This window comes from Cervus canadensis, chromosome 29, assembly GCF_019320065.1.
Source record: "Cervus canadensis isolate Bull #8, Minnesota chromosome 29, ASM1932006v1, whole genome shotgun sequence".
Lineage (NCBI taxonomy): Eukaryota > Metazoa > Chordata > Mammalia > Artiodactyla > Cervidae > Cervus > Cervus canadensis.
In genome coordinates, this window is record NC_057414.1 from 42,616,037 (window position 1) to 42,642,400 (window position 26,364).

At 47.4% G+C, this 26,364-nt stretch overlaps 2 protein-coding genes across 2 annotated transcripts; one reads left to right on the forward strand and one right to left on the reverse strand.

The window, feature by feature from the left end:
• Positions 1-16,102: 16,102 nt before the first annotated feature.
• LOC122430523 (CD59 glycoprotein-like) lies at positions 16,103-17,915 on the forward strand. The gene has a single exon (XM_043451117.1). The coding sequence runs from the start codon at positions 16,178-16,180 to the stop codon at positions 16,544-16,546; it is 369 nt and encodes a 122-aa protein (XP_043307052.1). The 5' UTR covers positions 16,103-16,177; the 3' UTR covers positions 16,547-17,915.
• A 6,293-nt stretch (positions 17,916-24,208) lies between these two features.
• POLD4 (DNA polymerase delta 4, accessory subunit) lies at positions 24,209-26,008 on the reverse strand. The gene is made up of 4 exons (XM_043452518.1): positions 25,713-26,008; positions 25,377-25,466; positions 25,065-25,176; positions 24,209-24,703 (listed from the first exon to the last, which is right to left on the reverse strand). The coding sequence occupies exons 1-4, from the start codon at positions 25,807-25,809 to the stop codon at positions 24,679-24,681; spliced, it is 324 nt and encodes a 107-aa protein (XP_043308453.1). The 5' UTR covers positions 25,810-26,008; the 3' UTR covers positions 24,209-24,678.
• Between the last annotated feature and the right edge of the window lie 356 nt (positions 26,009-26,364).

Below are 26,364 nucleotides of genomic sequence, written 5' to 3' on the forward strand. Positions count from 1 at the left end.
TGATAAAGCCTGTCAGTCCACTCTTTCTCTGGTTACACAAGGAGTCTGGCCTCTCATTACCCCTTCCAGTCTCCTCACAGTTCCCAGGTATCTTGTGACAGGCCCATGTGGGCAGTGGTGTGTTTGGGGTGGGGTGGGAGGAAGAATGGGGAAGAGAAGAGAGGAGGCGGGAGCTATCTCCCTCATCTCCCAGGGCAGGGCCTGGGTAAATGCTAGCGGCACACACCCCCTCAGGCAGGTCAGCAGGGGAACAAGTCTACACTGGGCAGCAGGTGCTTGACGCTGTTGGGGCAGCAGAAGGGAGTTACCTACGCGGAAGTGGAAGCTGCCAATGCCTATCTGGACAGGACCGAGCCTGTCCCGGAAACAGGTTCCTTTCAGACACACTTTGGGTCCCAAGAATCTTCCTGCTACAATGCAAGAGAGCCTCATTTTTCAAGCCAGCCCACCACTGCCAGGGAAGAAGGAGCCTTGACGGGCCCTTCCCTCTGCCGAGGGGTTCTTTCTGTGCAGTTACAGTGTTCAAGAAGAGTAGGCAGGTCCATCATTTTCACTTCTCTTCCTGCTTCCCAAGATAATATAACACGGTGCCCTATAACACTAGTTTGGTTGGGGGCGGGGAGTGGGCGGGTGCAACTCCTTCCCTCGCAGCAGACCTCACAGATCGGAGCTGGTAGCAAATGTTCTTGTTAACTGAGATGTCATGCTCAGTTCTAAAAGTGAATCTCTCACCCAGACCATGGTTGGACCCCCAGCCCTGCTCTAACCCTGGTGGACAGAGACTTGGGTTGTAGCCCTAGCTTTATCACTTGCATGTTACTTCACCTTAAGTCCCTGTTTCTTTCTGTAAAACTAAAGGATTAAACTAGGAGATCCCTATGCTTCCCTCTCCTGCTTTGATATTTTAACAATACACGTCACCTATACATTGACAGAATTCAGCCTCAACGTGCTCTCTAGAAGAGGAATCGTTTTCTGTGGGTAGCAGGTTCAGGGTCACAACGTGAGGTTCAGAAAAGCTAGATCTGACTCTTGATCCACTAGGCTGATCCACCCTACTGAGCTGTCTGCAGACAACCCTGGTTCCCACCCAGGCTGCCCTTTCAGCAGTCTGAGGCCTAGGCTGGGGGGAAGTGGGGGTGACAATGTTGGGCCGGAAGTCAAGGCCAGGCCCTGCCCTCTTGAAGTCTGAGCAGCTGGGAAGGCAGGATTCAATCAGGAACTCAGAGCTGTGGGGCCCACTATAATCTACGGACTCTGAGAAGTAAGAATTCACCACGTGGAGAAACAAAAATTGGAAGGAAAATTATCTGTATCAAAAATGCAGATAAATGATTAAGAACTATATGTATACTGGGAGTTTCCTGGTGGCCGAGTGGTTAGGATTCCAGGCTTTCACTGCTGGGGCCTGGGTTCAATCCCTGGTTGGGAAGCTGAGATGCCTCAAGCCAGGTGGCACCGTGCCCCACCCCCCACCCCCATCCCCGCGCCAAAAAGAAAGAACTATATGTATAGACAAAGATCACACAAATTGCTAAAGGGGCAAAAAATACAGTATTAAAAAAAAAAAAGATATGAAAATAGTGTCTCCATCTGATCTTGCCCTCCAATCCTTCACAGGCAAACACTGTTACCAGCTTGAATCCCTCCAAAGACATTCCATGCTAAGTCATCCAATATATTTGTATATTCTTTTTAAAATATAAATTAAATCATTATTATTAACATCCTGCATTTTGACAGTTTTTTTCATATCACAGAGAGCTGCACATCAGTACAGTAAGCTCTGTCTAATTTTAAAAATAACCACACATATCCTCTTTAATGGAATCCATCATTATTTAAGTGGTCATCTATCAATGATTTGTTGTTTTGTTTCCATTTCAAGTAATGCCTAATTACTTTGTATATACTTTCTTGTGCACACATGACCACTAATTTCATAGGAATTATTTCTAGAATCGCTGAAGCAGAGGTTATGTGCATGTTTTTTATTATTTTCATTTTTTAAATTTTCTTTTTAAAAATTTGACCACGGATGGAACCCACGCCCCCTGCACTGGAAGCATGGCGTCCTAACCGCTGGACCGCTAGGGAAGTCCCACTACGTGCATTTTTAATTCTAAAAGGCACTACCCTAATTTCCTTACCATAAATTGCACTAATTTACAGAGAATGGGAATGCCTGTTTATGTTCTTAAAGGACTGTCCAATCTGCACATCAATCATCTCATATAAACCTTGCAACACTCTCAAGAGGAGAAATGGGAGCTATTACAATTATCACCCTTTTAGAAATAAGGAAACCGAGGCCCGGTAGCTCCTGGGCCAGCTCCCATCTCCACATCTTTCTCCCTCCGGCCGGCCCGGCTCGGCCCGGCCTGGGACGAGTCACCAGCCAGGGCATCCCCTCCTCAGGATAAATTTTCAAACGGCAAGACGAAACGCTCCGAAGACCGCGACCCCCCCTCTTCACCTCGCTTCCCAGACGCCTCAGAGCCGCGGCTACCAAGAGAAACTACCTTTCGGCCTCCACGGCCTCTCCTACCCCGGCAGCACCCAGAAAGGGCCCAGGCCGGCCGGGGAACGTGGAGGCTCAGAACCGACTGCGACGCTGGGGCGCCATCTTGCGTCCGTTCCTCTGGCCGTCGGGTGACAGTCTAGAAACCACATTTCCCAGTGTGCCTAGCGCCGCTGCGCAGGCGCGAAGATTCCCCCCTGCCCCCGTTTCCATAGGAACCTTACCCTCCCGGGTGCCGGCGGCTAGACTCTGAGGAGAGTCGGTTGTCGGTCTCTCTGTGGTGCCCCGACGCCAGGACCTGGTCCATAGACTGTTGAGGGGGCAAAATAGGAGCCCGAGGGAAGGAGACCAGGTGGCCCTGCCTTCGGGCTGGGGCCAGCGCTTCCCAATTCTCCTCAGCCTCCGGGCCTCCGCGTTCTGAGGCGAAAGGAGCCGGGTTGGCGAGACCAAGTCAGGCACTGGTCTGCGCGGCCCTGCTGGTCCCACTCAGCGCTTTGTCACCCCCTGCCAAGAGCCTGCACCCCGCCGACAGGTATTCCCGGGGCGCGGGCCGGTGAGTTGATGATTGGCGCCCCAGGTGAAGGTGCGGGTAGCATCCGGCAGGATAACGGACGCCCCCGGAGTTGGATTCCGCTCTGCCTGTGATGGATCGGGGACCCGCGCTCAGGGCTTCACGTCCCCCTCTGTAAAGTGGAGCTTGGCCTGGTACTCTTGCGCACATTGCCATTCTGTTGCAGAGCAGTTCCTGGTTCTGTGAGACCCAAGGAACATGTCCCTTTATCTCTCTGGCCCCAAGTTTCCTCTCTTTAAAATAAGGAGATTGAAGCAGATGGTCCCTAAGGTCTTGTCTAGCAGGTATGGGGTCATTGTCCCTCATTGCAGACCAAATGCAAAAAGAAAAAAAAAAAGGGACCTGTATGGTCTGGGCAAGAAGAGCCAGAGACGCTTGGGTTTGTGACTTTGGGCAAAGTGGCTACATCTCTTGAGGCTCAGTTTCCTGATTTGCAAAACTGGGGGTAATGATAGAACCATCTCAGGCTTTTGATGGTTAAATGGGAGTGAGTTTTTAGCCTACCTGTAATAAGTGCTGTCCCCTGTCCCAGCCATCAGTTCTGATACTTTCAAAAATATTCCTTAGCCACTGTGAGAACTTAATTTTTGGAGTCATTTCCTCCTAGGCAGGATGGTTTTATAGGCTGATCCTGATGGGAAAACCTAGGCCTTCTTACCCAAGGCTGGATGCTCAGAGCCGGTGTATCTCTTCCCTTCAGCCTCAGTACAGCACAGGATCACGAAGCAATCTTGAGTACCAGTGATGGACACTCCTTTGGCTCTTGTGGCTTTTGTGTCGTTCTTGGCTCTTCTTTTTCTGTGGCTCACTCTTCCCCAGAGATATTCCTCTCCCAGCTCTGACCCACCTGGGAGTGGGAAACTATGTACCACACCAACAGATTATTGAGACCAACAGCTGCTGCAAAGGAATGAGGCTGGCTCAGCAGCACCATCTTCAGGCTGGCTTCTAGGCCCTGCCCTTCCACAGGCCCGCCTAGGGCTGAACTTGTGCCAGGAGCTGATGCTGAAGCGGACCACTCAGAGCAGCTGTCCAGTGACCTGGGGAGTGGAGAACTTCTTTAGGATCTGGGATGGAGCTGTTACTTGAGGAAGGCAGAACAGAGAAGATTGAAGAGAGAATGGCTTGAGGACAGGACAAACCCTCCCAAGTCTTGTTTAGATGTCCTCTGGGATCCTCTGTTGCTCACAGAGGATGTGGTCATCCTCTGAACAAGAAAACTGGGGAGAGGTTAAGTAGGTACGACCAAGGAAGGGATGGACCACAGCTGACACTCCATTTTCTCACTAGATGTGAGGTGGTGCAGGACGTCTGGGGGCCACAAATGCTTCTTTTCCTGGAGGTGTGACCCAAAGTGAGCTGTTACGCCATCTCTCCGGTAACGTGTGCTCCCACCTGGGATCCTGCACTTCCTCTCCGCCCTGCTTCTCCAGTTTGCTCTACTCCACTGGCTGCAGGTAAGTGCCTGCTGAGTGTGTCAGGGTTCCCGTGTTAGTGAAGTGCCCCAGGAAGCCTTCATTACTCCAGACCTGGTGCAGCTCAGGGCCTGCCTCCATCAACCTGCTGCAGGGTCATGATGATCTATTGCAATTTACAACAGCTGAAAAGTCTTATGACTTTCACTTTCCCATCTGCGGGATATTGAGTTTTTAGGTTTAGGTCACAGAGCCAGTGGTAGCACTGAGACCAGGGGTCTTTCTACAGCCTTGGCTGTCATTGAAGTCGTGCCATCTGCCTCCTGATAAAGCCACAGTCCGAGGCTAACCTGCAGTTAAACCAGAGCTCTCCTTCCTCCCATTTCAGCCAGAATTCCCAGTTCATTTTCCCCAGTTCTCCAGCCCAGCTTCTCTGTCACTGAGCATATTTGACCAGAGCCTCTCACTCTCACATCCTTGCAAGTTGCTGACTTGTTCCCATGGCAGCAGGTCTTACCAGTGCTGGCACTCTTTTCCTTTCTCTGCCAGGCTTACTGGTTCCCAGGCAGTGGCCCTGGAGGGTTAGGACATTTTAGGGAATTCTGTATCTGGGCTTGAGGACCAAGAATATGAAAGCCGTCTTCCCAATGGGTGGGGAAGCAAGTTGGTAACATCTGCCCAGTGGGATTCCCTGGCCTGGGCAGTGATGCTACCCCCACCCCACTGGCACCCCTCAGTGAACCTTGGAGGTAAAGTTGGGGAGGCAAGAGTGGCAGGGAGGGCATACAGAGAAAGCCCTGGCTAAAGCGAGGCCCCACATATTGGCCTAACTCAGGCCAGACGTAATTGTGGAGGTTAGGCGACAGTTTGGGTGAAGGAGGCTGCCCTGGAGGCTGGCATGGGGAAAAAGAGCTGATTATATGCACCCCACGTTATTGATTTTCACACAGCCTGAGACGGCATGAAGCTGGGCATGTCTTCACACCACCTGTCTCCGCAGGCCACGCTCTGCTATGCAGCTCATCTCTTGGTTTGGAGAACTGGCTCTGAGACCTCTGACTTTCTCCATGGCTTCCACTCTCACTGGTGGCTCAGCCCAATGCCTTGTCCAGTTCTGGACACAGTCTGATTATCTTCATGTCCCAAACGTTCCTGTGCTAGACTGAACTCTGCCTCTTAAGAATGTCCGCTCTCCTGCCGACTCCAGGCTTTTATTTCCTAAACAGAAATGGGAAGTTGGGGAAACTGGGAGGCTAAGTGCCATGGGGATAGAGTAAGTGGTTTGGGGGCAACAAATAGAATTATTTGAGGGTCAGTGGGATGACTAGCTGGTTGGCAGAGATCCCCCAAGCCCCAGTACTGCTAGGTGCCCTGTATGGCAGGTGTGGCTGGCTGGAGCAAGGCCTACAGGCTCTCCCTGCAGCCAGATATGCTTCGGGTGGTCCCTGCTGCCCCACCTACATCCTGCTGCAGCCTCCCCCTCACCTCAGCCCTGCTATGTCATCTCTTCCCTCTCCTCCCTCCACTCCTGGCCCACTCATGCCTGGGCTGCTTAGGAGGGCTGAGCTTGGCCTGCATGCTGCAGGACTGGTGCTCTCAGGCAGATACTTGATTCCTCTCCTCTTACAACGGAAAAAGGACTCTGAAAATAGAGAAGGTTAGAGCAAGAGGACAGAACTACCTGAAAGCCAAGTGCAAAGGAATCAGGTTGAAGCGATGCTACAACCTGAAGGTTGTAGTCCAGAGAAGGTCTCAGGATACCAGTCAGCTCAAAGGGCCTGCTGGTCTCGGGGATGGGTTGTGGGGCCAGGTGAGGCTGGTCTAATGGAGAACTCTGTTTCAAGTTGGACCATTTGACAGCCAGAGGGTCTGTGAAGGATTCATTTGACAAGAAGACAGGGTTAAAACTAAACCTATTCCTTTTTCTTATAATTCTTCTCTTCAAGCCTTGAGCTTCAAACTTTTCTCTCCTGTTGACTTTCCCACCTCCTCTATTTATACGTAGGTGTAAATCTCAGGGTGATAACCCTTACTTTTCACATTTAATCAGTTATCAAATTCTGTGGGTCCTCCACAAAACAGTTGCCTTTTATTCCCACTTCCTGTACCTAACCCAAGCTCCTGCTCCCACTCCTAGACTACTATAATAGCCTCCTAACTGTGATGCCCTTTGGTCTGTCCAGAGTGTCCTGATTAGATTAACCTTTCAGGAGAATTGCATCACTTCACATGTTACTCCCATGTTTATTGCCTTCCATGGTGCTCCTGTTGCTTGCCAAGTACAGTACACACTCTCTGTTCTTTTGTTCAGGGCTTTTCCCAGTTTGGCACACAGCCTACCTACCTTTCTGACTTATCTCCCAGAACGTCCTAGTATGCACCTTTGACTCAAATCACACTAGATTACTCACTGTTTCTTGAAAACAATTTTCCTCCCCTTAACCTTTGTTCCTGCTGTTCTTTCTATCTAGAAGGGTCCTCTGTCACGTTCATTTATTCATTTTAAAATATTTATTGAGGGACTTCCCTGGTGGTTCAGTGGCTAAGACTGCGCTCCCAATGCAGAGGGCCGGGGTTTGATCGCTAGTCAGGGAACTAGATCCCACATGCCACAACCAAGACCCAGTGCAGCCAAATAAATAAAAGAGTTTTTAAAAAAATATGTATATATGTATTTATTGAATACCTTTTTATTTTGAACATTTTTAGATTTAGTTGAAAGCAGTAGTACAACGAACACATATCTAAATTCACCAGTTGTTAATCTCCTGCCACATGTCTTTCTTTTTGTTCCCTAGATTCACTAAAAATAAGTTTCAGGCATTAAGAGACTTTATCCCTAAATATTTTGGCCCATATCTCCTAAAAATAGAATATTTTCTCATATAACCACAATATCCTTTTTAAAAATTATGGTAAAATATACATAACATGAAATTTACTATTTTAACCATTTTAAGTATATATTTGTGGCATTAAATTTCTTCACAATGCTGTGCAACCATCATCATTATCCACATCCTGACCTTTTTCATCATCCTGAAAGGAAACTGTACCTAGTAAATATTCCATCCTCCCCTGGCAACCTCTGTCCTACTTTATGTCTCTATGAATTTGCCTGTTTTCAGTAAGTGGAACCATGTAAGTAGAACCATACAGTATTTGTCCTTTTGTGTCTGGCTTATTTCATTTAGCATGATGTCTTCAAGGTTCACCCATGAAGCATTATCAGGATTTCATTCCTAAGCAATACTCTGTTGTATGTATAGATCACATTCTGTTTAGCTACTCATCTGTTGAGGGACACCTGGCTTGTTTCTGCTTTTTGGCTATTGTGAATAATGCTGCTATGAACACAGGTGTACAAGCATCTGTTTGAGTCCCTGCTTTCAGTTCTTTCAGGTATATATCTAGAAGTGGAATTGCTGGGTCATATGGTAAGTCTATGTTCAATTTTATGAGGAACTGTGGAACTATTTACCATAGCGACCAGGAAATTTCACAATGCAGTATTATTATCTAGGTTAATTAGGCCATAATAGCATTTCTCCAAATATCCCTAAAATCTAGTTTTCCTGCCTTCTTGTTTTTCATGACATTGATATTTCTGAAGAATCTAAGCTAGTTTTCTGGTAAAATGTCCCTTGATTTAAATTTTCTTTGAATGTTTCTTCACAATTAAATTCAGGTTAAACCTTTTTGCAAGAATACTACATGAGGGACATGTTGTCTCTGTTGCATTGTTTTGGTCATTTCATGTTGCTTTATCTCATTAATGTTGATGCTGAACCAAGACACATTACATACAGAAGTACTATGAGAGGAAGAAAAGGCAGATAGGAGACAATGAATCACACTTTTAAATTGCTGACAAAGGGAGAGTTTCAGTCTAGAATTCTATATCCAATGAAAATATCCTTTAAAATGAAAGAGAAATAAAAACATTTTCAGAAAAATGAAAGGTAGGAGAATTTATTGTCTGCAGACATGCACTATGAGAAATACTATGAAATTTTTCAGGCTGAAAGGAAATTTGGAAACTTGGATCTATAGAAAGGAATGAAGAGCCACAGAATTGATAATTCTGGGTAATTATAAAAGAATTTTTTTTCTTTTCTTAATTTCCATAAAAGACAAATAATTGTTTACAGCAAAAGCAATATAAGTGTAAGGTGCAGTTTATGATATATGTAAGAATAAAATATATAATAGTACAAAGGGAGAATAAATGAAATTAAAGCTTCTTTTGTGAAATGTGTTCAATTACACTGTGATAAATTAGTGATGCATGTTATAATTTCTAAAACAATCATTAAAAATAATAAAAATGATAAAAAGATACAGCTAAAATCCAAAGAGAGGAAATAAAGTATAATATTAATGATATTTAATATTGAATTATAATGTGTCGCAGGTATCTATATTAATAATGAATACTATTAGATATATGCTATTAATTATATATGATATTAATATAGATTTAATATTCAGTTCCTCAGAAGTCAGGAAAAGAGCTAAGGAACAAAAGAACATGTGAGGCAAATAGAAAACAAATAGCAAGATGATAAACTTTGTTATGGGTTGAAATGTGTCTGCCATCAAAGCATATACTGAAATCCTGCACCTCAGATTGTGACTGTATTTGGTAGAGTCTTCTTTTTCTTATCTGTTAAAATTAAAAAAAATTTTTTGGAGGTGGAATCTTTATAGAGGTATTACGTTAAAATGAGGTCATTAGGGTAGACCCTAATCCAATATGACTGGTTTCTTTATTGGAGAAGGCAATGACACCCCACTCCAGTACTCTTGCCTGGAAAATCCCATGGACAGAGGAGCCTGGTAGGCTGCAGTCCATGGGGTCGCTAGGAGTCGCACACGACTGAGTGACTTCACTTTCACTTTCATGCACTGGAGAAGGAAATGGCAACCCACTCCAGTGTTCTTGCCTGGAGAATCCCAGGGACGGCAGGGCCTGGTGGGCTGCCGTCTATGGGGTCGCCCAGAGTCAGACACGACTGAAGCAACTTGGCGGTGGCGGCGGCGATTTCCTTATAGGAAGAGGATATCTGGACACAGGCATGGACAGAGAGAAAACAACATGGAGACACAGGGGGATGATGGTTGTCTACAAGCCAAAGACTGAGGCCTGGAAGAGATCCTTTCCCACCCACCTCAGAAGGAACCAACCGTGCCAACACCATAATCTCAGACTTCTTGCTTCAGAGCTGTGAGTAAATAAATTTCTGTTGTTTAAGGCCCCCAGCACAAAGCACTTTGCCATGACAGCCCTTGCGAACTAACACAGATTTAAACCCAACTGTATTAATAATTCCACTAAATATAAATGCTCCAGTTAAAAAACAGAGCTGGTCAGATTGAAAAATCAAGACCCAACTATAGTTGACCCTTGAACAGTGCAGAGGTAGGGGACACCAACCCACCCAGCAGTGGAAAATTTGAGTGTAACTTTATAGTTGGCCCTCCCTATCTGCAGCTCTCCATCTGCAGAGTCAACAAACCGCTGACAGTTTAGTACTGTAGTACGTGTTTATTGAAAAGAAATCCATGTATAAGTGGGCCCTGCAGTTCAAATATGTGTTGTTCGCGGGTTAACTATATATATCTAAGAGAGATATAATTTTAATATACATATAACAGACCATAAAAGATGAAAAAAAGATATGTACATGAAAAGCTTGTATGGCTACATTAGTATCAGATAAAGTAAATTTTGAGACAAGGCGAAATAGCAGAGAAAAAGGCATTTCATAATCAAAAAAGGGTCAGTTGAACAGGAGGATATAATCCTAAATGTGTGTGCATGCATGGTTGCTTCAGTCCTGTCCGACTCTTTGCGATCCCGTGAATTCTAGCCTGCCAGGGTCCTCTGTCCATGGGATTCTCCAGGGAAGAATATGGAGTGGGTTACCTTGCCCTGTACCAGGGGATCTTCCAGACTCAGGTATCAAACCTGTGTCTCATGTCTCCCTCATTGGCAGGCAGATTCTTTACCACTAGTGCAACCTGAATCCTAAATGTATACACCTAATAGCAGAGCTACAAAAAATGAAATAATAATTGACAGAACTAAAGGGAAAAACCGACAAAAGGATAATTGCATTCAGAGATTTGAAAACCCCTCTACTGATAACTGGTAGAACATTTAGGCAAGAAAGCAATGGGATTTAGAAAATCTAAACAATACAATCAACCAACCTGATATAATTGACAGCATATCAGCAGGACAGCGTATCAGCACAGCATATCAGCAGGACAATCAAGAGAGGAGAAACTCTCTTAAAGAACGTGGAGCTTAAAGAAACTCCACCCCATAAATGCAGAATGCACATTTTTTTTCAAGTACATATGGAATACTCACTAAGCTAGATTATATCCTTGGCCATAAAATAGATCTCAATAAATTTCAGAAGATTAAAATCTCATAGAATATGTTCTCTAATCACAGTGGAATTAAGTTAGAAATAAATAAATAATATATCTAGAAAATCCATAGATGTTTGGAAATTAAAGACTGTATTTCTTTATAACTAATGAGTCAAGAAAACAAATGAAATTAGAAAATATTTAAAGCTGAACCATAATGAAAGCACAGCATATCAAAAATTTGTATAGTGCAGCTAAAGAAGTTCTTAGAGGAGAATATTTAACTTTAAATGCCTATATCAGAAAAAAAAGAAAATTTTAAAGTCAATATTCTACATTTCTACCTTAATAAGCCAGAAAAAGTTTGGTGGTTTCTCAAAAAGTTTAACAGAATTACCATATGATCCAGCAGTTCTACTTCTGAAAATATTCCCAACATACATTCATATAAAAACTTGTATATAGGTGTTCATAGCAACATTAGTCATATAGTGGAAAAGTAGGAACAACTCAAATGTCCATCAACTGTTGAATGGATAAACAAAATATGATATATCGGCCCAATGGAATACTATTCAGCCATAAAAAATAAATAAAAGAGTCACATCTTGAGTACCTTATGCTAAGTGAAAGAAGTCAGACATAAAAGGCCACATATTGTATGATTCCACTTACATGAAATACTCAGAATAGGCAGGTTCATAGAGATAGCAGACTAGTGGTTGGCAGGGGAGAACTAGGACTGACTGTTAATAGAGTAATGAAAATGTTCTGGAATTAGATGGTGGCGATTATTGCACAACATAGTGAATATACTAAAAACCATTGAATTGTACGCTTTTTTCTTTAGTTATTATTTATTTTCGGCTGTGCTGGGTCTTCGCTGCTGTGCAGGTTTCCTCTGGTTGTGGTGAGTGGGGGCTGCTCTTTAGCTGCAGTGCGTGGGCGTCTCGCTGCAGTGGCTTCTCTTGTTGCAGAGCACCAGTTCCGGGTGCACGGGCTTCAGTAGTTGTGGTGGGCAGGCTCCAGAGCACGGGCGCAATAGTTGTGGCACACAGGCTTAGTTGCTCTGCAGCATGAGGGATCTTCCTGGACCAGGGATTAAACGTGTGTCTCCCACATTGGCAGGCAAATTCTTTAACACTAAGCCACCAGGAAGCCCAAATAATGGCAGTTATATGACTACTATCTCAAAAAAGGAATAAAAGTAAAAATGAACAAACTAAACCCAAAGGAAAGAATAGTGAAGAGCAGAAATTAATGAAATAGAAAATATACAGAGAAAGCGCAGCAAAAAAAATTTAATTAATTAAAAAATAATATAAAAAGAACCACTTTGGAAAACAGATGGGCAGTTTCTTGTAGAATTGAGTGTATATTATATTACACCTCCCAGCAATTTGACTGACATCTACCCGAGAGAAATGAAAATATGTGCCTATACAAAGACTTGTACCTAAATATTTATAACAGCTTGATTCATTAGAGTCCAAAACTAGAAATAACCCAAATGTTCATCAACTGATAACTGGATAACTACATTTTAATATATTTGTACAATGGAATATTACTCAGCAGCAAAGAAGTGCTGATATACAATAACGTGAGTAGATCTCACAGATATTATATTGAGTTGATGTAAGCCAGATATGCTGAATGGTAGCATTTATATGAGTTCCAGAAACAGCAAAACAAATCTTAGAATATAGGGATCAAGTTGTCTAAGATGGGAGAAGAGAGAGAGACAAGGTGCAGAGGAGAATGGGGGAACTTTCTGGGCTGATGGAAATGTCCTAGATCTTAATTGGATTGGATTGGTAGTTACACTGGTGAATAACTGTTATCTTGGTGGGGCAGCCAAAATAAAAAGAAAACAAAATCTGTATAGTTTTGTTGTAGATAAATGATACTTCAATAAAGTTAATTAAAAAAAAAAATCAATATATTGATACCTCCAATTCAACTCCAACACTTCAGAACTCTTTCCCACCTTCCCCAATTCCAATTTTTCCCCCCTCTCTACATGGCTTGTGGGATCTTAGTTCCCTGACCAGGGATCAAACCCATGCCCCCTGCAGTGGAAATGCAGAGTCCTAACCACTGTACAGTCAGGGAAGTATCCCTCAATTCCATATTTTATCTCCCTTTTTTCACAGTGAAGTCTCTGGTTCCAAACATCTATATATTTATTCATTTTTTAAAAATATTTTTAATAAAAAGACAGCAAAACAGTTTTAGAATTTATATATCAATACCATTTATCAACAACAAACCTACTAAGTAAAGCTCAAGATTTCTTTTGTGTGTGGTTCTTTTGTTCTTACGAAGTCCATGAATTGTGTTCAAAATTTACAATTCTTATATTATTTTTCTGTGAGGTTATATTATTAACATATAGTTGGATTCATTTGCTACCATTTATATTCAACTTTAGGATTTTTGAAAATCTCTTTTGATACATTTTTAAATATGCAAAATGTTTATGTGGTTCAAGAGCTGAAATTATATACGAAAGTATATTCAGAGAAATCTCATTCCCGTCCTATCTCATCCACTTTCTTCTTACCTGCCCCAAACAGTAACCATTTTATTTGTTTCTAGTTTACTCTTCCAGTGTTTCTTTTTTCAGATATGTATCTCATTTCCCATTCTTTCTTATCCAATGATAGTATACTATGTATTTAACAGTTTGTCTGGTAATCACTCCATATCAGCTAATGGAAATCTTCCTCATTTTTCAAAATGGCTACACAGTATTCCATCGAAAGGGTTTGTTTAATCTGTGGATCAGAATTTAGGGTGTTTCCAATATTCTGCTTTCACGAATAATGCCGGCGAATATGCTTTTGCATATGTTGTTTCCTGTTTGTCGAAGTGACTCTTCAGGGTAAATTCCTAGAAGCGGGGTTGCGGGTCAAAGGTGAATGCCGTGTCGTCTTGTCAGCGCTATCAGATTCCCCTCCATGGAGGCTGTGACGTTTTCTGCTCCTGTGTGTTTCCCCCAAGCCTTGTCAACAGACTAAACTGGTCAAATGTTTCAGCTTTTACCAGTCTTTATTTTCTTATGTATTTATTTATTTTTGGCTGGGCCATGTCTTCATTGCTGTGCAGGCTTTTCTCTAGTTGTGTCAAGTGGGGGCGACTCTTGGTTGCAGTGCTGGGGCTTCTCATTGTGGTGGCCTCTCAGGTCATGGAGCACAGGCTCTAGGGTGTGTGGGCTTCAGCAGTTGTGGCACATGAGCTCAGTATTGTGGTGCACGGGCTTAGTAGCTCCGAGGCATGTCGGATCCTCCCGGACCAGGGATCGAACCCATGTCTCCTGTATTGGCCAGGCGGGTTCTTTACCACTGAGTCAGTAGGGAAGCCCTTTTGCCAGTATTGTTTGGAATGAAGTGGCATATCTTTTGATGTATTTAAGAGTAGACTGAAAACTCTTTAAGGCTTGGGACCCAAGCCACATATTCTCCACACGACTCACTCTAGCAGATGCCCCATTTGCATTTGTTAAATGAATAAATGAATGAATGGTCGGACTTATATTGGACTCATCATGTTTGCACTCTTGTGAAACCTGTTCCCATGACAAGTTCCCTCTTGTCCCAGTGTAGCGCAGTGCCAGGTGCCTGGCAGAGGTCTAGTGAACAAGGAGATGGGCCAGCTAGAAGTGAGTCCTGAAAAAAAAAAAAAAAAGAAGTGAGTCCTGGACCTTCCCACTGCCAGTTCAGTTTAGTTCAGTCACTCAGTCGTGTCTGACTCTTTGCGACCTCATGAATCACAGCATGGCAGTCCTCCCTGTCCATCACCAACTCCCGGAGTTTACTCAAACTCATGTCTGTCGAGTCGGTGATGCCATTCAGCCACATCTTCTGTCATCCCCTTCTCCTCCTGCCCCCAATCCCTCCCAGCATCAGGGTCTTTTCCAGTGAGTCAACTCTTCGCATGAGGTGTCCAAAGTACTGGAGTTTCAGCTTCAGCATCAGTCCTTCCAATGAACACCCAAGACTGATCTCCTTTAGGTCCCACTGCCAAGACCCCACCAAACAGACAGGTAGAAGCCCCTTTTCTCCCTATATTCTCCCAGTGGAATATAGTTAAAAGAGTGTGGCATCATGAGTGCAGAAAATGCACAAAACCATCGCAGTGCGTGATACAAAACCCTTGTATCCTAGTGGAATTGTTTCTATTATTTTTATTTGTTTTGTCCATGCCCCACAGCATGTGGGATCTTAGTTCCATGTAGTACTTATTAAATAAACACATTAACATGGATATGGTGAGACTTTTTTCTTATTGATTGATCAAATAGGTAATATAAAGTTCAAGGTTCAAAAGTCTCATTTAATGGAAAATTTCCCCTCATTCCTATTTCCAACCCACCAAGTTACCTTCCTCTCAAAGACAACTGATGGTATTGAGTTCGTGGGTATCCCTTCAGAGATATTATATGCAAGAAAGAGGTGAATGCACACACATTTTAACCCAAACTGTAGCATAGTGTGCACACTGTTCTGTAAATCCTTTTTTTCCCACTTAACTATTTGTTTCAGAGCTTATTCTATTCTGTACCAATACATAAAGAGTTTCCTCAAACTTCTTCACAGGGTGCAGTGTCCACTGTGTACTACTACTTACTTTCTGGTTGCCTTATTGATAGGTGTTTAGGCTGTTTATAGTCTTTGCTATTACAAACAGTGCTATAATGTTATTTTATACATACAAGAGTATCTGTAAGGTACATTTCAACATACGAACTGAAAGGAATCTGTGTACTGGTAATTGTGATAAACAAGGCCAAATTGGTGTCTTTGGGGTGTACCAGTTTACACACCAGCACTGCGGGGGTGAAAGGATCCTGGGCAGCTGTGCTCTTGAGAGCATGTAGAGACGTTGGCTGGATGTTGTCTCCACTCCATCGAGAGGTGGTGGTGGTGTAGTCACCAAGTCATGTTCAACTCTTGTGACCCCATGGACTGTAGCCTGCCAGGCTCCTCTGTCCATGGGACTCTCCAGGCAAGAATACTAGAGTGGGTTGCTATTTCCTTCTCCAGGGGATCTTCCCGACCCAGGAATCCAACCCAGGTCTCCTGTGTTGCAGGCAGATTCTTTACCAACTGAGCTATGAGGGAAGCCCAGAGGACCTCAGATAAATGCTCAGCGGGCTGGGCCAGAGAGGGTGCAGGTTTCAAAACAGGAATTGAACAGGATCCTGCTTCAGAAGCCGGTTGTCGTAGGTTCTGCGGCGCTGAAGCGGAGGCCTGGGGCCTTTAGACTCTGTAGCTGGTCACAATGGCAAGCAAAGGAGGGTACATCCTGCTCGGGCTCCTGTTCTTCCTGGCTGTCCTCTGCCAACTAGGTCACAGCCTGCAGTGCTACAGCTGTGTTAACCAAGTGGACTGCGCTACAGCCATCAACTGTTCACAGAATCAAGATGCTTGTCTCTACGCTAAGGCTGTGCCGCTAAAATTTTACCACCAGTGTTGGAGGTATCAAGATTGCAATTTTGAGTTCATTGCAAGAAGCTTAGGGGAGAAGCAGCTCCAGTATCACTGCTGCCAGAAGAACCTGTGTAACAAAAGTGACGGGACGAGTATATCCGAGAAGACACCACTGCTGGTCACTCTGTTGCTAGTGGCAGTCTTCCGCTTTTATCTCTAAATCTATGCCAGGAGGGCTTCTCCTGCATGTCCTGTTTCTATATATTCCTTCCTTCATGTGATGCTGTGTTCTAAAGGCTTTTTGTTTTCCAATTGGATCCTGTTGGGAAAGACTAAAACTAGCTTGAGCAACTTGAATAATAGAGGAACTCAGAAAGACTCTGAAGACCAGTCCTGTTGGCAGAGAAGACCTGTTTGAGTTGAAAAAAGTTAAGAGTGAACTGCATGTAATTTGAGTGAGTTGACATGCTTCTTACTCTGCACTTCGTGGGGCCAACTTTGCAGGGACAGCTTGAGTAGCTACTCTGCAGTCCTTAGACATTTCCCTCTGGTTCCTTGGATGTAATTAGCGTGATCAGTACTTTCTTGGGGTAGCTGGGGCAAGGGTCTCCTTTTCAACAGTTTCTCTCAGAAGGAATGCTTTATGCTCGCCTTTCATGGCGCTTGTATTCAGGTAGGCATGATGCATCTTTCAGATGTGGGTTGTCAGTCAGGGACAATGAAATTCTTAAAGAAGAGTAGTGGGAATGACTATTGTATTCTCAGCTGCCTGGGAAGGAGGTAAGCTTTCCAGATGGCAGAGCATGGAAACACAAGGTTTGTCTTTCAAGAGGTACCAGTGGCTCAAATCTGTTTTCCTCTGTCCCTCAATTTTGTATTGGCTTTGCTGTCTTTCGCTAGAAAAACTCAGTAGCATAAATGAACAGCGTGTTAAAACTCTCCCTTCCACTGCCTACCTTTTCTATTGACATGGTAGGCTGTCTTGGCTTTGTCACACACAGTTAAAAACTAAACATTTGAATATTCTGTGTTACATATGACTTGCAGTTATTAAGTATGCTTATTTTAACTGTTACTGGTAGGAACACTCTTCATGTGTGTATGTATAATGAGTGACTGGAACAGGAGGGGCCTTTGGGGTTAGGATTTGAAAAGTTGCAAACGTCATCATGAACAGTAGCAGGCCTGCAGGGATGTGTTTACCTGCCGACACACAGCCAGTAGGCTCCTAGCTGAGTCAGCACAGATTGTGTAAAATACATTTGTAGGGGCTATTAGCATCATCACAAATGCTGAGGCTTTCAGAAGCATTATCAGTTTGCTAAAAAGTGCCCACCTTTTCAGGAGGACAAAATTTTGCCTTTTTTCTTGTGGGTACTGGTGAATAAGATTCAGTAGACTTAATGACATCTGTATGCTTACAATCTTGGCTGTATGTAACAGCATAGCTTGACTTTTACAGATAAAGGTGAAATTTCTTGATTTTTTTTTTTAATCTTTGTTTTTGTGATGTGCTGGACAGACTGAAATGAATCCTGCCTTTTTTCTGAAAATAAAATCTCATCAAATGCAAAAAAAAAAAAAAAGAAGTCGACAGCCTTGATGCCTTCCTTGACAAGAAGGCTCTAGGAAAAGATGGCTCCTGCCGTCGAGGTCACACAACCCGAAGAAGTGACTTAGGAGACCAAATTGCACTGGAGTTCAGGACTAGCCTCCAGAACTGGGACCTAAATGATTCTCACAGGCTGGATAGGACCAGCAGGTCAAATGGTAGGTGTGGGTGAGGCGGGAGGGTTCTCTCAACTCTGAGTGCTTTGTTGTTCAGTCGCCCACTCGTGTCTGACTCTGCAACCCCATGGACTGCAGCACACCAGTCCTCCCTGTCCCTCACCATCTCCTGGAGTTTGCCCAAGTTCACGTTCATTGCATCGGTGATGCCATCCAGCCATCTCATCTTCTGACGCCCTCTTCTCCTTCTGCCCTCGATCTTTCCCAGCATCAGGGACTTTTCCAGTGAGTCATCTATGCACATCAGATGACCAAAATACTGGAGCTTCAGCTTCAGCATCAGTCCTTCCAGTGAATATTCAGGATTGATCTCCCTTAAGATTGACTGGTTACTATGCAGCAGTGCCTGTGCCTGTTACTCTGGTGACAAGGATAACATACTCTCCGGCAGTGGAGATGCTGAAATGTCCAGTTGTAGCAGTGTGACACATTGCTACATAATAAAATATGAGCTTCCCTGGTGGCTCAGATGGTAAAGAATCAGCCTGCAATGCAGGAGACCTGGGTTCGATCCCTGGGTCAAGAAGATCCCCTGAAGAAGGGAATGGCAACCCACTCCAGTATTCTTGCCTGGAGAATCCCATGGACAGAGGAGCTTGGCAGGCTATAGTCCATGGGGTCACGAAGAGTTGGACATGACTGAGTGACTAATACTTTCACAGGAAGAGGAGGAACCCTTAATTCTCCTCAGGGAAAGTGCCTGGAGAGAAGAGCATGCAGTCAGGGTGGGGCTCACAGGAGGAGGAGCCAAGGGAACCTCCTGGTGAGGTGAGAGGCTTCCTCCTCATAGGAGGTCTCTAGGAAATGCCTGTCCCTTCAGAAGAGAAAGGACCGAAGTAGGGCTCAAGAATTACCTGGCACTTGTCCTGGGTGGAAGCCATGTGGAAGCCCCTACTCATCCTTGAATGCTGAGTTAAAGGACCTTTCTGGAAGTCTGAGTTCCCAGAGTCCAGTTTACACCCATCTTGTGGCAGCGTTTACAGTTCTTTGGCACATCTTTTCTCTGTCTCCCACTGCAGTAAGCTCTTGGGGCTTAGGGACTAGGGTTCTGATCTGCCATGACCAGCACGAGACCAGCACAAAGCTGGTTTCTAATTTAGGACTCAGGTGGATGAACTGGAGGCCAGCCTACCTGCCAAGGAAACTAGCAATCATGTTGCAGATGCCCTAAGTCCTCGAGGTGGTGTCAGCCCCGCTCAAGCTGGCACTGCTGTGGCTCCCATCTACTTCTAGACTAACTCAGAAACATCTTCCTTTCCCTGTTTACTCAAGTTTCTTGGTAAATTAGCTCCCTAAGCCCTCACGCTACCAGCGAGTTTGTCTGAGTTTGAAGGTGGATAAATGTTGCCACACCTGAGTCAATAAAGAATGAATCAGTGTGCCCCTCATTGATGGGTGTGGCATGGTGGTTACTATGACAGCTGAGCTGCCAGGGAGAACTGCAAAACAGGGACAGAGGGAAGCAGGAAATGTGGGGACCAAATTAGGGTGAGACACCCCGTTCCTTGCCATCTCCTCCTAACGAGATCTTCCTTGATGTCTCTGGCATCATCACACCCGCGCTACCATGTGTGAGGTTCTCGGAAACCTCCCAGACACGACGTGGCCTCTCCTGCCACTCTGACACTCTCCCCTCCTCTTTGCTAGTTGTTTTCTACCTTCTAGAGAGACTTTTCCCAAGTGTGACCTTTGGTCCTATCTGTGCCACCTCCCCCTGTCTACCTTTCCTCTCTCAGAGAACTCATCCATGCTCATGGGCTCGAATGTCAGTTCCCGGCATGTGATTCCCCTCAGTCCCCTGGATTCCACACACTCTCTGTCCTTGCTTCAGCACTTGACCTCTGGCTTCCCATTGCCTAATAGATGTTTCCATTCGGACGTCTTGTTGTCATCTCAAACTAAACATGCATGAAATCAAGCCTGTCCTCCCCTCCCAGTTTCCATTTTTTTCTGCCCACGGCACCAGCATTCTCTCATCCATCCACGCTCAAAACCTGAGTCATATTTGACCACTCCTCCCCATCCTTGGCTTCCCAAAGGCAAGTCTTGCCAGCTTCCTTTGTGACTTCTCTTACTTTGTCCTCTGCATTGTCTGCTCATCTGGGTCTCAGCACCCATGTTTTGAATATTTTAGAGCTTCCTGCTTGGTCCTCCTGCCCGCAGTTTGTTCCCCATCTAGCCTCTCATACCTGGTCAGACAGATTCTCCAGAATGACTACCCTTCTGCTCAGAACCCTTAGGCACTGTCTTCACCATTGAGGAGTCCGCACTGCAAAGGCCCCAGGCTCAAGCCCCTGTGTCGGTCAGTCCCAGCCACCTCGCCAGTGTCATCCCACGTGATATGGATGCAGGCTGTGCAGCGGGGCTCTGGAATCAAATCCCGTCCCTCACAGTCACGTGCTGTGTGATCCTGGGCAAGCACTTAACCTTTCTGTGCCTGAGTGTCCTCTTTAGATCGCCTTACCAAATGTTTATAATCGTTTCTAGGATTGCTGTGAGGATAAAGATCACTTAGGACAGTGCTGGGTACATAGCAAGCACTGAAACGCTAGCTCTGGGCTGTGCTGATTTTCACAGAGCAAGTGCTGCGGTCCCCACACGTTTCCCCTGGGTGCACACACCCACCCCTCCTCACGGCCTTTGCTTAGCCCACTCCCTCAGTCGAGAATGTTTTCCTCTGTCTGCTGACTCTTACGCACCCGTCAAGGGCCACTGGCCTTCCATTTCCTCCCAGTACACACTTGTGGGGTGCTTTTTACCGCGCTGCTCAGCCTCGGCTGGTGGCAGTGGGTGTGTCATGGTATTTGAAACCAGCCATAGGCCACACATGAATGCGTCTTCCTGGGGTTCATTTACTTGATAAGTAAGTTCAGCCGTTTTTGTTTTGTTTTTGGCTGCGCAATGCACAATGGGGGATTTTCGTTCCCCAACTAGGATTGAACCCACGTCACCTGCAGTGGAAGCTGGGCGTCTTAACTGCTGGACCACCAGGGAGGCCCCAGGTTCAGCCGTTTTTATGTTACAGCAACTACTTCAGACATACCATGGAATAGAATGCAAAACTCGCCAAAGATAAAACACACAACTACTAAGAACATTCAGAGTGGTCCCAGGGGTGAGTGTGCACTCCTTCTGCAGTGGAAAGGTCTGAGAAGCAGGGGCCTGATGAGTTGAGGAGCCAAGTGTGATGAGATTGAGCAGGGGTCATGTAGCAAGATGTGGCAGCCCTGGACTCAGGGCCCTTGCAGTGAGGCCCCCTGTGACACGCTGTGCTCGGTCCCTCCTGCCTGCCCCAGGGTAGCACTCGCAGTGCGTTGCTTTTCCACTTTCCACATGGGTAGGTCTTTCCGATGCCACCCTAAACACCTGGAGCACAGATGTGGGTAGGAATGCAGGTGTGCGGTCTCAGAGTGGGAAGACAGACCCGGGTGGGAGTTGGGCCCTGGTGTTCACTGATGAAGCAGGGCGCTTTTCCTCTCAGCCTCGGTTTCCTCATCTGTGAAAGTGGCTGATACTCACCTAACGAGATTGTTCTGAGCAGTCAGCTGGGTGACCCGAAGCGCAGCAGATGGCACGGGTCAGTGCTCGGTAAACATCCGTTCCCTCCCAGTGTACCAGGCTGTCAGCAAACATCTGATTCTTGAATGTTCCCTCCCCCAGCCATGCCCTCCTCCCTGCATCTGCCCCCACTCCCTCTGCCTCCCTGCCTGTCACCAAGGATGCTCTGATCTAAGGCCACACTCTTCCCTGTGCTAGGCCTGGCCCTCCTCACCTTCACAGACTCCACTCATCACACTGCCTCCTCTGTCTCCTTGCCCTCAGTGCCCCACCCCACTGGATCTCCCTCTTCACTGGGTCATTGTGCTGTGCTATCACCCTAACACAAAAGACGAAGCAGAACAACAAATCATAAATACCGTTCCTTGACCCCCCACATCCTCTCTAGTTGCCACTTCTCTGCTCCCTTCACAGTGAAAGGTCCCTGAAAGGCCTGGCTTCCTCCTTGTCTCCACTTCCACCGCCCCTCCTTCTGCGCCCACTCTAGGCCCAGTCCTATAATCACCAGTCCAGGGGAACCGCTTGTCTCCAGTGGCCTCCACGTGGCCAAGTCCAGTGTGCACTTCTCAGGTTTATTTTACCAGCCTGTCAGAAGCATCTGAGACCTTGAAACACCCTCTGCCCAGGCCTCCCAGGCCCTCCTTTCTCCTGACTTCCTCCTGTTTGCCCCTCCTCAGTCTCCTTGCACAGGCCCTTGCCTCTAACTATACTCACTCAGGTAATCTCATGCCCACACATGGCTTTCATTGCCAGCTAAAGGATGCCCAAATTTCTATCTCAAATCGAGAGCTCTTCCTGGAATTCCAGGCTTACATATCCATCACTGCATACTCCCCAGCTTGGATGCGTCACAGACCTCAAATCTGAACTCTTAATTCCCCGCCCCACCCTCCCCTTCCCGCAATCTTTCCCATCTTAGTAATGGGAACTCTGTTCTTCCAGTTGCTCAAGCCAAACCCTTTGGAGTTATCCTTGGCTCCTCTCTCTCTTAAACCCCACAGCCAACCCATCAGCAAGTCCTGTCAGTTAGTTCTTCCTTCAAAATACAGAAGGAATCTGGCCACTTCCTACCTCCATCTCCTACCCTGGTGTGCATCACCATCACCTCTCACGAGGCCAACTCCAACAGCCTCCTGAGTGGTTGTGTTGCCTCTTCTGCCCCCCGCCCCCCACTGTGTTTTCTACCAACAGCCATCAGTTTGTCATTTGTTGGCTTAAAACCCATTGACGACTTCCTCTCTCGCTCAGAATAAAATCCAGGTTCCTCACCCTGGTCTGCAAGGAGCCCTGGGACCACCCTGGTTACCCGTCTGTCCTCATCTCCCCTCACCCTCCCCTCACTCCCTCCGCCCGGCAGCCCTGGTCTCCGTGCTGCTCCCTGACCGGGCTGGGAGCACACCGGCCTTGGGGAGGGTGTGCTGGCTGTGTCTTCTGCCGGAAGCCCTCCTGATGCCACCCTGTCGGAGAGCCTCCCCTCATAGCTTCTCTAGCACCCTTGGCACTCTTTGTCTTCTCACCCTCGTTTTGCCCAGCACTGACCACTGCCTGACGTAATACTTATGTGTTTGTTTTTGTCCATCTCCTCACCACTAATAATGCCCCCAGAGGACCTCTTCAGTCCGGCACACAGCAGGTGCCCAGCAGCCAGGTGGGGCAGGGGGAGACTCGAAGAGCCTAGTGCACATGGCCCCTAGTCTCTGCACCACCACATACTTGGTGGTGCTTCTGAGCAACTCTGTACAACAGTCTAGGCTTCAGTGTCCTTCTATGTAAAACCTACTGTGAAGATGTTTTTGGAAACTTAGAGATGAATGTATTCATTCAAAGTACTTGAGGCATGATCAGTGCTCAATAAAATGGGGACTAAAAAGACCACTTGGCTGCCCCCTGGGCCTGCTTCCAAGGAATTAATAGTTCTGTCTCTAGCTGCTGCAGGACAGAGAGCTGAGGCATCACATGAAGGTGACACCTTATAAGCACTGATTCCATTCTCCATGTCCTAGGGTCCCCTAAGCATTGTTGTCGATACAGCCAGTTGTCCTCCATCTCCAGGACCTGTCAGTTCCCTACCGAAGCTCCTCAGATGATGGCCATCTCTGAGCAGGTCCCGTGGGTTGAAACCCTCCCCCAACCCTGCTTTGGAGCCAGCTGGCCCCCAGTGGCAAGTGGAGGTGCTTGCTGGGAATGTGATGTCTGTCTGAACCTTATAAGTGGGCCCATGGGTCCTGCTCTGACAAAGGACCCATTTTTGTGAGTTAGGCAGCACTGGGCAGGCTAGGTGATGGGTTGAGTGGTTTTTTCCTGGCTGATCGGTGAAGGTGGCTAGAGTCGTTCTCCTGTGCACCACCAGGGGGCGCCAGAGGTTGCCCAGCGCTTATAAGGACCGACGGTTGTTTTTTTTTGAAGGTGTCTCTCCTTCCTCTTCGGTCTCGGGTTAGGAGTGGAAGAGACACAAACACCTTGCAGGACAGCACGGTGCTGGTTCTCAGCCACCTGTCAACAGCCCAGGCAGGGCCCCATAAAAAGACTGGTCAGGTTTCCAGGCTCAGAGTTCTTTATTGATAAGCACTAGTGAACCCCTTGCCCTGTGAGCTCAGCCAGTTCTGCCCTCAGGCTCCCAGCCTGAGGTGTGGGTGCATCTTGGCCTCTGAGGTCATCTGCCTTCTGCCAGAGTCTGGTTCTGCCCAAAGCTGCGCCTGATTTGCCACATTATGCCAGGGACCACGGGCTCCAGGTCAGGGGTGTGGCAGGCTTCAGAAGGGTCATGGCCAGGCCCTTGTCCTCAGAGACCACTCTCCGTGTAGGGGGCACCTGGCTTCCGCTGTGTTGATTCTCAGAGAGGGCCCTGGAACCCTGCTGGTTAGACCTCCAGATTCAGCCTCTTTCCTTCCCTGTGAGCCTCTTTTCTGCCAAATGCTCTCCACAGCAGAGCTGAGCCGCGGGGCAGCAGCTGGCTCTGGCTTGTGTCGGTTCTCAAGTAGCAGGCGGGAGGTCTTTGGTGGCACGTCAGAGGGGGTAGAAATGCCAGAGGCTGTGCAGGGGAGTTGGGATGGAGGGAAAACAGAGTCAGTGAAGTCTCTCCACTTGCTCTCACCAGCCCCAGCTCTTGGCCACGGCCTAAAGTCCTTGGCCAACCTTTGAGCACGAAACAGTTCCTTGGGCCCCAGGTGTACCCTTCCTCCACCGTTAGCTCAGAGATAAGAATAACGTAGGCAAGCTTCTGCCTCCTGAGCCCAGCACCTTGTAGAACCTTCTTGCCTGCCCAGTGATGATCCCCAAGGCTACACCTACTTCTCCCGCAGGTCAGGACAGCCCCCATGCGGGGCCAGCAGGCTGGTGGTACCTGAAGTCCCTGCCCGACCCCCCAGAGCGCTCCCCGGCTCGTCTCTGACCTGCACTGGAAGCGGGGATCCCCGGGGTGGCTCTGCAGCACCTGACGCACTTCTGGGGGAGGCTTCAGGCCCATCTGCTCTGCCCGATGCCAGCGCTGCAGCCGTGTGATCCCTGTAGGAGTGGGAAGAAGACAGTCAGGCCTCGAGGGGTCCAGGCTAGAGAGTATGTTTGGAGGGGTGTGTCAGGACCTGCACACCCCCCGTCTCAGGAGGCTGTGCTCAGAGGGTCAGGCAGGGGCTGGGGTTGCTTGGGAGATGTGTGAGTGGCAGGACTGGCCCCTGGATGTGCTCTCGGGCCTAAGGGGCTCTCACCTGTGCAGGGCCCGTACTGCCAGGCCAGGTCAAACTGCCTCAGCAGCTCCAGCTCCGCTTCATCCACGCTCAGGGGTAGGGGCTCTTCCCCTGCAATGATATGCTGTTCCTCAGGCCTGCCCAGGCCTATGCCCTGCCGGGCTGGTCCCCTGTCCCTTGCCTCACAGCTGACCCACTGTTCCCCAGCCCTCACCGCCCCTCTGCCTCTGCTGTCCACTGGTGTAGGAAGTAGGCCGGGTGTCGGAAGTAGAGGACATACTTCACTTCCCCTTCCACTGCCCACGTCCTTTCATGTCCCTCGCGTCCACTCCTCCCGCCCTCCCACATCTCAGAGACCTAGCTCTGGTGCCAACTCCCCCTTGCTGTGCCCAGCGGAGCCCTCCCTCCTCTTCACTACAGGGTAGGAGTCAGTGATGAGCCGTTTCCGGCCCATGGCGGCCACCCAGGCAGGCAGAGGCGGAGGCGACTGCCGGGAAGGAGAGGCAGGCCAGCGGGCACGAGAGAGACAGCTGCTGAGAGCGAGCGAGAGAGGGCTGGGGCCAGAGAGCGAGCCTGGGGCCAGCGATGGGCAGACGGACGACCCAGACAAACAGCAAGGAAGTCGGAAGGTTCCAGGGAATGACGCGTCTCCCCACCCCCGCAAGCATGAGCGAAGAACTAAGCCAATGAGAGGCCGCCACTGAGGGGCGGGGCCTGGTCCCAGCCAATGGCAGGCGGTGAAGGCAGGGGCGGGGCAGTTGATGCAGCTGTGCTCCGGGGGTGGGGGGGTGAGGCTGTTGGGGGGGCGGGGGGAACCTGTCACGATGCCCCAGACAGCACCACCTCCTCCGGCTACCCTCCACTGGTCTGCAGTGGGTCCCGGGGGACTTACAGAGCGTTATCCTTGGCCTCTCACTTCCCGTTTTCCCTTCCTAGGCAAATGTTCTTTTCAGCCTCACTAATCCCCGTGGCAGGTCTGTAACTCCCCAGAGCCCAGCCGGAGACTTCC

Bases quoted from the DNA above. Each gene is read 5' to 3' on its own strand.
- LOC122430523 (XM_043451117.1), top strand. From the start codon at position 16,178: ATGGCAAGCAAAGGAGGGTACATCCTGCTCGGGCTCCTGTTCTTCCTG.
- POLD4 (XM_043452518.1), bottom strand. From the start codon at position 25,809: ATGGGCCGGAAACGGCTCATCACTGACTCCTACCCTGTAGTGAAGAGG. The intron at 25,467-25,712 runs GTCTCTGAGATG...ATATCATTGCAG, and splicing joins GGAGTTGGCACCAGAGCTAG to GGGAAGAGCCCCTACCCCTG. The intron at 25,177-25,376 runs GTGAGAGCCCCT...CCACTCCTACAG, and splicing joins GCAGTACGGGCCCTGCACAG to GGATCACACGGCTGCAGCGC.